This window comes from Ruditapes philippinarum, unplaced genomic scaffold (genome assembly GCF_026571515.1).
Source record: "Ruditapes philippinarum isolate M1 unplaced genomic scaffold, ASM2657151v2 ctg1875_1_1_1_1, whole genome shotgun sequence".
Taxonomy (NCBI): domain Eukaryota; kingdom Metazoa; phylum Mollusca; class Bivalvia; order Venerida; family Veneridae; genus Ruditapes; species Ruditapes philippinarum.
Genome location: NW_026851580.1, coordinates 300,999 through 311,555, shown reverse-complemented (window position 1 = coordinate 311,555; position 10,557 = coordinate 300,999). Strand labels below are relative to the sequence as shown.

The window sequence follows — 10,557 nt, the reverse complement described above, 5'->3', positions numbered from 1 at the left end:
ATCCAACGTCGGACTCTAATGTCTGAGCAACGTTGAAACAACGTCATGTGTTTGCTGGGATTGCACCACTCGAATAGCAATCCAACCTTCTCAATTTCAATATTTTGAGCTCCCAGATCGGAAAAAATACACCGAGATAATAACAAAATTGCAGAATGAATATTATGAGGAAATATTATGAAAATGTCAACCCAACCGCATAAACTTATTCCATATTCATATATTCATTTATCATTAATGAGGCGACACATTGAATATCCTGCTTAGTCCCAGACAGTTTCCCGGAACATGAGTTATTTAGCCGGGTGATATTACTCAAACAGGCTGCATTGGACAAATAATTTTAGCACTTTTCAGAACGAGATTTCCAGTATTAATTCAGAATGGATGGCAATCTTATAGTGTATTTATTTGTAATTTTCTTCTTTACAGCAGGTAAGCTTAATTCATTCGTACAATAATCATATTTAAACATAGTTAAGTTATAATCACGTTAACTTTGATTTGTTAAATCTGAACTCTGAAGGACCGGTCTCAATTTCCATATAATGAAAACTTTACCTATAACGAGCTCAAAATTCTCAAGAGTGTCATTGGCAATTATATAAAGACAGTTTTTAAACTCAAACGGATAGATTGTAAAGATAGTGGCCAATCTTGCAAAAGACGATTGCTGAAATAAATTTTAAACATCTGTTATCAAAATTAAATCGTTTATTAGTAAAATGAAGATAATAAATAATAGAATGTATACGAGAAGCCCGGCAGTTGTAAATATTTTGTGCCATATACATGATATAAATCTTGAAATACGGTTAGGGCCATCGTGGTTTAACGCTACAATCCCTGAGGGCGACAATTGGATCTTGTGTCGCCATTGTCTTCATCGTATTTCAGCACTGTCGTTAACACACTGTGGTCGTAGTGTTGCCATCGCGTTAATTGTCGAATATCGCCTTCTGGTACAAATACTCACACCCTGTTTTAGTATCTGAATGGGCGGTTATAAACTGATGTATAATAAGTTGACGATATCGAATATTTGAAAATGATTTTACTTTTTTAAATAGATTAATTTTGTTTTTTTTCTTTTTTGTTTACTGAAAACGTCTGAATACATGTAACATTATAAATAAATACTTAGTATCAATTAATATCAAAAGATAGGGGTAATACTTAACGAGTTATTAACAACATACACGGAATATGTAATAAAATTGTATGAGATTTCTCAGAGCTGGTTGATTTTTTTCATCCGAGTACTAGCCCACATGCCTACACTATATACAGCGCACTAAATTGATCGAATGATCAAAATTTTAACGGATATTTTATCTCAAGATTGTTTGAACGCTGTTGTAAAACTTTTTGCGCATGCACATCGAGCGATATTTTTTTATGTTTTATTTGTCATTGACTTATTAAGTGAACCTTTACGCACTTTAACATTACATTTTAAATTGTATTTAACTCGGCAACAAGATGCCACGGTAACGTTATGAGAAAACGTTAATCTCAAACTATCGTGCTTCTTACATCGGAAAGAAGCCTCGCTAACGTTGTATAACAGTTAACTGCCATAAAATTTTTAATCTGCAGTGGCATTTAAGGCAATCTGGAAGCCTAGGACATGGCGTTCGTTCAGGTAGGCCAAAGGTAACGTTTGCACGTCAAGACCGGTACATTAGATATATGTCATGTACGTTAAAGGTTTAAAACTGAGACACTAGGCAAAATACAACGTCATATACATTGTATTCGTGTCCAGTGGGCAAGAGTATTGTTAAGCGATGAGTCAAATTAAATTTCAGTGTTGCAGATTGTATATATAGTATGCCTTTTTTAGCCGTCGAGGTGAGCGTTTTGAAGATAATTGCTTGATGCACAGGCTTTTTATTTCGGGCTGGATAACGGATGAAAGGAAAAAACACCAAAAAAAAAAAAAAAAAAAAACAATTTTAGTCGTCATTCCTGGCAATCTAAATGTCCAAAGTCATATTGACACTGTTCTCCTTCTAGTTGTCCTTTTCTGCGTCAGCGTCAAACAAAACTGATGCACGATAATGCCAGACCAAACACTTCGCTAGACACAACGATTATGTGCTACCATGGCTTGAATCTGGATCTTGGTGGAACAAAAAATCACCATTTTAACAACATTGAATTTGTGACCGTACACTTGCCCTTGTCCAAAAATAGAATATCAGAAATTGAAACACATTTACAGTGAAACAGTGGCGGCTATCTTCGACCGAAACACTGCATCATGTTGGCGGATAAATATCCAAAATATTTAAAAGGTTCCACATGAATAGCGTGAAAAAAAGAAGAAAGAACCCAGTGCAAAGATTTTTTTGTGTCAGGCAACATTTTTGTGGTACGAATGACTACGTCGTTGTTTGAACCATTTTGCTTATGGGAAGTTATATATGTGGAAGCAATGCATCACTTTTAAATCGATGCATGTGGTTGACAAGCATATGCGTAGCTTCCGCAGCTGTTAAGGTGATTTTTTCCTCAGGAACAGTAGGCGACAATCAACAGTTGCCTGAAGAATGATTTAATATGCCCGAAAATACTTCGGCGTAAAATATTACCACCTGGTCATCCGTCTGTTAGTAGTTCGTTGTTTGGTCTGTATCTTTGGAAACGGGACCATTTAGCATAAATGTTAACCATAATAAGATGATGTGCATAGCGTGGGTTTGATCATCATCAGGTCATGGTCATTTTGTATCAATTTTAAAAATTTCGTGTCTACTCTTTATCTTTTGAACCGATGGAAAGTCATATTTATATAACTTATCATGAGGTGATTTGCAGAACACAAGTTTAAGCTTCATGAGATGACTTCATTTATACAGACTTTTAAATGAATACACATTTTGTTGTTATTGTGTGAAACTATAATGCCTAGAGCGAGCTCAGATATATTGCATGTAGTCTGTTTCATTGTCCTTTACAAATTGTTATAAAAGCATGCCCCTTGGTTTAATATTCGCCCGCTCCAGGTGTCACTTGATAGTAAAGACTTATATAAGAAAGGACGTGTGAAACTTATTTCGTGAAATTATGATGACCAGAACTTAGATATTTGGCATGTTACATCATTCTGTGGACACAAAATAACTGGTATAAATGATAATGTCGCTTGGTTCAATATTGACCCCACCCTAGGGTTCACTTAGTGTATTTAGTTTTGCATAGGCAAATACTCTTATACTTATTCTACTGTCACCCTAACTTTCACTATTAAAGTATGATAATTGGACATGGCATTGGCTTGTTTGCCTGTAAAAACTGGTATTAAGCATTCCCCTTGGGTCAAAATTTGCTCGCCTCTTGGGTCATTTAGTTGATATAATCTTGTATGAGAAACCCATTTTAGTCTTTTTATGAATCATCAATGCTAAGATCAAGATATTTAACCATGTAGCATAACATGTAAACCTCTGCAAAACTGATATTTATCATGTCCCTCGGGTCAATTTTGTCCCGCCCGGGATCACTTGATTTAATATATAAACTAATATGGGAAAACAAAAATGCATTTTGGTTAAAAAATGCCTCCACCTTGCAAATCACATAGTATCGTAAGGGTAAACTTTTTTTTCTTGATTGGGTCTCTCTCCTAATTGAAAAATTATGTTTGATTACTCAAACAAATTTGCATTTGGGGGTATGCTCACCACATTTGCGGTGCTCTTGTTCTTACTCCATTAAATCAAATCTAATAAAACATATATGTTAGACAAACAGATTAAAAGATAGCTGATGACGTTATGATAGCTAGTAAAATATGGATACTATGATGTTCCAATACTAATATTTCATTGATTAAACATGTACTGTTAAGATCTCGTCTGAATATAATTTCATTCATGTTGTGTTCTGACTTGAATGTTTCTTTTTCAGTATTTACACATGAAAAATTTGTTGAAGAAATTACGAATTTTCAATACTCGGAATGTGAACAGACGTTGGAAAGAGTATATTGCAAGGCACTTAACATAAGAAGAGGTAAAAAAGGAAAACACAAAATAAAAAATCTAATGTTCCTATATTATACTTATACTGTATACTTGTAATTTTCAAACCAATTTCTTTTCGAATTCATTTAAGTACAACACTTTATATTTAAGCAAAACGTTCTCGACACAAAGAGGGGTGTTCAAATATAAATGCAACTGAAGTGCTTAACAAGCAGTGCCAAAAAATTATCTCAATCCTCTCACCATGTGATATACAAAGTTTTTGTCTTTAATTCATAAATTTAAATGCGATTTCGTACCGCTCAAGCCGATGCTAGGGGGCGTGAGGGGTGTTGCACTTGTTCATTATCCCTCATATACAGACTCAATCAAATCGAGTCTGCAATTTTCATGTAATTTTGTTCTGATTAGTGCTTCTGAGGGATCACATTGTTTACAGATTTTCATAATTTTTTCGAGGTTATACTCTTCAGACACTTGAAAATAGCAGAGTTTTTTTTCGCGTTTGATATTTTCTTTCAGCAAGGTGTTTTTTAGCCTCGGAAATAGGAAAAGCAACATCTGGCGAATAAGGAGGATGAGTAAGCTCCACAACCTATATATCTGTTTCAGATATTTTCGAGCAATGGCTTCTTTGTGTGCCGAAGCATGGTCGAGCAACAACCTAATACCACGGAGACCAGTTGCTGGTCGATTGTTGTTAAAGTATTTCTTAAATTTATGACGGACCTTGCCCTTTTTAAACTTTGCATTTACAGGTTTTATACTTTTGGTACGGCAATTTGAATTGCATAAACTTTATAGGTTAAGAAAATAACATAATTATATGACCTTTTTGACGCTCATGATGCGTTTTGCTATGCAAGGTTTTTTAGTCTCATAAAAGTGAACCCACATTTTATCGCTAGTGATGATATTTGCAAAAAAAATCGATTGTTGTATTTAGAGAACTTTTTCAACCTTTGTTTGGAGATTCTTACACGAGCATGTTTTTGCTCTTTTGTAAGGAGATGGGGTATCCATCTTGCACTTATCCGTTTCATTTTTAAATTAAGTCTGAGAAATGTAGGAGTGGCTCATACAAAGAAACCAACGCATTTAGCTATATACCTAGTTATAAATCTTGCATAAGTAGCAAACAAATCCTTTGACTTTTTCAATCTTTTTTGGCGAAGTTACAGTTTTCGGACGGCGTGCACGATGTGTATCTTGTTCTGACACACCAATTTTTGATTTCTTATACCACCGTGTGACATATGAAAAGATAGTTCATTGTTTCCATAAGCACGACATTTCATTAATTATGTATTTCGCCTCTATACCAAGAATACAGCGCTTCATGATATAGAACTGTATTTTTGTCAGTGAAAACAAAATCTTTTGGTTTAGTATACACGAGTCGATAGCGTTAATTGAGCTATTGTCAAAGCTAGACTGAACTGATTCACACATGTATCTATTGAGAGCTTACACAACTATCTATACGATACATGTACAAAGGTCGTGCAAAACATGTTTAAAAGCGAGATATTGACCTAGTTGCATTCATATTTCAACACCCCTCGTAACAAAAGAAGTTTCCATAAATAAGTCGTGCAAATGGAAAGGGAGACATATGTCTGCCGGGAAGTTATTAGACTTTTGTGACATTTCAAAAAAATGGTATAGGTATTGCAAATAAAATGATATTTTGTTATAATATTTAGACAATTTACAACGACCTCTCAAATCAAGATGTTTATTTAAACATTATTTAAAATCAAAACCTTTTTATGTCAGGTTCACGGCAAAAGCCAAGTCTCTGGCCACCAGGTCCATTTGCAATACCTATGTCAAGATCAGGGTGTCCCGAATCAGAAAATCGTGGATGGAGAAAAGGCGTTCTACACGTAAAGAAACTTGGAAGAAAAAATCTTAAAAAAATGAAAAAATTTGAAATGAACTTTTGTGTTAAACTTCGGAATGATACAGACCTAGATACAGAAAATTGGATTCCTGGAAGATATTCAATTTATATGATTGGAGAGGAATGCCCAGCAGGTTTTTTTATAATATAAAGCTATCTTCAAATAGAATATCAAAGAATAAATTCTAACTGAACATGTCTTATTTGAATAAGCAAATGCACAAACCATGTTTTAAAAGCTTAATTTCATATGGTCGATAAACTTGATTAGATTTTCTTTCACAAAACTGCAAGTTTTCTGTGTTTTTTTTTTTGTTTTTTTTTTTTACATATGTATTCATACTGTGTTGACCTAAAGTTTGCATGATATATTGACACAACCTTATACATGTGAGCCATCATGAAAAGTGGCAGGAATACTTGTATAAGTAATTGGCCTTTTTATTTCAGAGTATATATCTGTCAAACACCTGGGAATTAAGAGTGATATAAAGGCCTGTATTTATAGAAATTCAAAGATGATCCTGTAATTAAGTAATGTAGATCCTACGCAAATGTGTTAAAACAAAAGTATTCCAAAAAATCAAGATTTTTTTGAAGGCTATGTTCTGAGTCCCTCGTGAAAGATCTTTGTTCGCAGATTTGTTTTTCATTTATCGATGTATATCTTAACCTGTGAAACCTTGAAAAGTATATTCATTGTAAGAAGTTTATGAGATTTGAATAGAAAATATACAATCGAACATATGTGAATACATTATTTTATTTCAGGTTTTAGAAAAGACACAATACAAGAATCCTATCTTCAATATGATTCATTTGGACCTATTCCAAATATTACAGAAATTGGTATGTCTTATGTATCATAGTAAGATTATGACATAATAAGAAATTGGCTGGTGAATGTTATTTACAGAGCATTATGGTTACCAAATAATAGAGACTATTTTTAGTTTTCAAGCTATTCTGGTCATTTTACAAATAAACATTTTTTATTGTAAGAATATTGTTGGATATAAGCTTGGAAAACAGGCAATAATTGTCAAGAACCGGATAACATCTTTTTTAACTGGGGTTAACATTATAGAGTTAAGGCACCTATTCCCGTGATTACCATCTGCAGAATATTGGGCACATTTAAAGCCTGATCCCGCAGTGTGAAGGAATAAATAAGTCCAAAGACTTCTGCAGATGTGAATGCACGAACAATTGTGCTGTACCCCAATTCTTGCACAAAAGTATATGTGTCATTCGTTTTTTGTTTTCGTATAAAGAAATTGCTTTCGTCATACTTTTCACTTGTAAGTGCGATGTAATTTGTCAGTAATGATTCGATTTTGAAAATACCGGGGACGCCATTTAAGTAAGCTATTTGAGTTACGCATATTAAAGCTACCCCCGATACAAAAGGGATCTAAAACAGCTATATAGTATTTTATAATTGTAAAATTTGTAGCTTCCATTACATAAGTGTGACCTGTTACATCTCACTTGAGATATTAACACCGATGTTTATCACACTGGTTAACCGATGGCGAATAGAACAGCTGGTTGTTGATAAAACTTAAAGATAAATTCCTCTTTTATGCCATTTTTATAGACACAACTTTCTATGATATATACTGTGAAGTAATCGATTGCAGGAAATTATTAAACAACAAGTATCTTAAAGTCAAAGTACTAAGCCAAAGTAAACCTGTGTTAAATTGGATACTAAGGTTATTTTGTACTTGAAATTTTAGCTCAGCGTTTCTTTAATAATAACTGTATAACTTATTACGTGTGTAAATTTTCAGTTGCTAAAACATATTTTTACTACAACTGACATAGCGTTTAATGGTTAGATCTCGGACACACTGTAAGATATATGTCTAAATGATTCAGTCTTCAACCTTACAATGACGTATTTATGTACACATTCATATGCGTTTCATTAATATGCAACGATATATGTATAAAAATCATGAAATTCAAACTAATTGAATACAATAATATGATGAATAATAAGAGGATATTTTTTCGTTTGCGTGAAATATGGAATATATTTTTACGAAACATGATAAAATGCCACATATTTTCACGAGCCGGTACGGCGAGTGAAAATATGTTAGCAGTAGCATTTTATCATGTTGAGTGAAAATATATACCATATTTCACACAAAAACGAAAAAATAACCTTTTTATTTAAATTCATTATCAAAGAAAATGGTAACGAATTCCCTTGCTTGCTACCAACTGCAATTGTACAGCGCGCAGTAATGTATGCGTAAGCACGCGCTGTTTGGCGCTACATTGTGACGTCATGTAAACAACTCTTTAAACGTCTGTACAGCGTTAATTACTGAATAAAAGATATTGGTGTTCGGATTAATTTTCGTAGTTAGACCATTTTCTATCATGCTAGATAGTTTTCAAAACAATATTCAAGAAAAATTTGTTTTGTATTTATCAGATTTTTCAAACAAAACGGCGAAAGAAGTCCCTTAAAATAAATATGAGTTTTTACTCCGTCCACTTTCATATTTATATTTCATATTTATTTTTAAAAAATATAAAATATATTTGACTGATATAGCACCATATTTTATGGTTAAAATTAAATAATCATGAATAATTAAGAAGAGTTCGAAGCTTTTATGTGGTGTGTTTCAGTGTGTTCATTTACATGAGTTTCCAAATTCGTATTCGTTATTGGTTGTCTCGTCATTACAAAAGTAATTTATACTACAGTTACGTCTTAAGGTTTACACTATAAAATTAATGAAAAATAAAATACGGTGTAAACTGTAATAGTTGAACGATTAATCGCCATTTTATCACCACGTTAAAATATTTTCAAATTTTAAATGTAATATTTTATTCGTTGATGATTTATACTGCGTTTAGGTATACCTGCAGTTTTTATGCAAGGATATTTATTTCTACAATTATGTTCATTTGTAGTACTAAGTGATATTATAATGACATTGATTTGCATGTATTCAAGTGTGTAATAATGTCAATATATATTTTTGTTACGAAAAAGAAAACAACAAAAAACAAAAACACATTTGTATTTCAGGGACATTAAGGAAAAAGATATTGAGAATTGGTATTTGCAAAAAGATCGGTAATAAATCAACGGGAAACAAAAAGGCCAGTAATGTTACATACAGAATGTTAGAAACGCCCTTTATGGTTTTGAAGGTAATGGTGATGTAAACTTATTCCATCTTGTAATTGATTGAACAGAACTAAAATTAAGTGCGTGCACTTTATCACTATTTATAAAAAACTTTAAAAAAAAAAGAAATAATCAGAGAAATTTCAGTGCTTAATTAATTAAGTGTTAACAAATTGACAAATTGAGACACTTTTTGTGTTACTCTGCAAATAGATATACATGAATTTGAAGCTCACGGTTATGCAACAAATTCATACATACTTCTGTTTTCTGTATTTGGTATAATCAATGTTGAACAATAAATACTTATGGTTATGCCCAGAACAGGAACCCTAAAGGAAATCTTTTAAACTTTTCTTAAATGAAAACAAAACATTTTCATCGACAGTATGTTATCTATAAAAACGCAAACAAGTGATATTACTATAGCAGTTTTCCATTTAAATTTGGAATTGTGGCAAGATGCTAAAAAAAACAATTCGAGTAAAGGTTAAGATCAAAACTAAAACATTTTGTGGTCAGCAGGTCCAAATGTATCAAGGATAATGAGCAAACGCTTTGAAAAATATTTTTCGCATTCTACTATCATGAACCATTTGTGTTGCCTAAACACTAAATTCATTGATATTATTTACTGTATAAATTATATCACTTTTTCAAAAAAATAATTTAGGCGTGCCAGATTAATTTGACAACAATCTGTTTACCGCTGTCCCACTGTTCCTTTACTTCTATAACCAATCTATTCATTACTTTCAAACGACGCTTTACTGAACTGCTGAATTGATAAATGAAATAAAACCTTTTCTTCTGTAACTAAATCGCAATAGAAGAATTATTAATGATTTTAAATGGTCTTATTGAAATATTTAGGGGTGTTAAATAGGCTATCGTATTTATAAAGAACCAACATATTTTCGTAACTTTTACAACACAATGATTTTTTTTTTTCGTTCTTTTTGTTTGGTCGGGTTTTACATTGCACACAGACAGATGAGTAACAGTGCGACTTTCCAGCTTTACCGGAGGTGGAAGACCCAAGCTAGCACCTGAGTAGAAACATGGACATTTCGGTAGCTTTCCCATATGAAATTATCCAATGTTCTTGGCCATATTCGGACCAACAGTTGTGAAGGCCAAGTGATCAGTGTTATTTGTGCCTTGTGGCGTCTGTGAAAAAGTATCCCCGTACATTTAATCAAAGATGTTATATTTTTCATCCTTGAATATCGTTCAGCACGACATTATTGTAATGCATATGTGTTATGTGGTATTTTTATAGTTTCTTCTATTTCGGATATTTTTGATAATGCATAATCACCCTAAAGGTTATGTTGCCTGCTTTTTAAATTTGTCTTTTTACGTCTTGTCTGTGATATGCAGGCTTGATAACCTCTGATCCCTTTTTATTTAGTATAAATTTTATTTTGTTCCGCCCATTGTTTTCTCTTTAGGGTACACTCATTCTTTTACTTGGGTTCCATATGCCGCTATTT

General features: G+C 32.7%; 1 protein-coding gene across 1 annotated transcript; it reads left to right on the top strand.

Annotated features, from left to right (window-relative positions):
• Positions 1–257: 257 nt before the first annotated feature.
• Positions 258–9,099, top strand: LOC132750541 (uncharacterized). The gene is made up of 5 exons (XM_060740572.1): positions 258–435; positions 3,916–4,020; positions 5,772–6,032; positions 6,670–6,747; positions 8,960–9,099. The coding sequence occupies exons 1-5, from the start codon at positions 384–386 to the stop codon at positions 9,097–9,099; spliced, it is 636 nt and encodes a 211-aa protein (XP_060596555.1). The 5' UTR covers positions 258–383.
• The last annotated feature ends 1,458 nt before the right edge of the window (positions 9,100–10,557 follow it).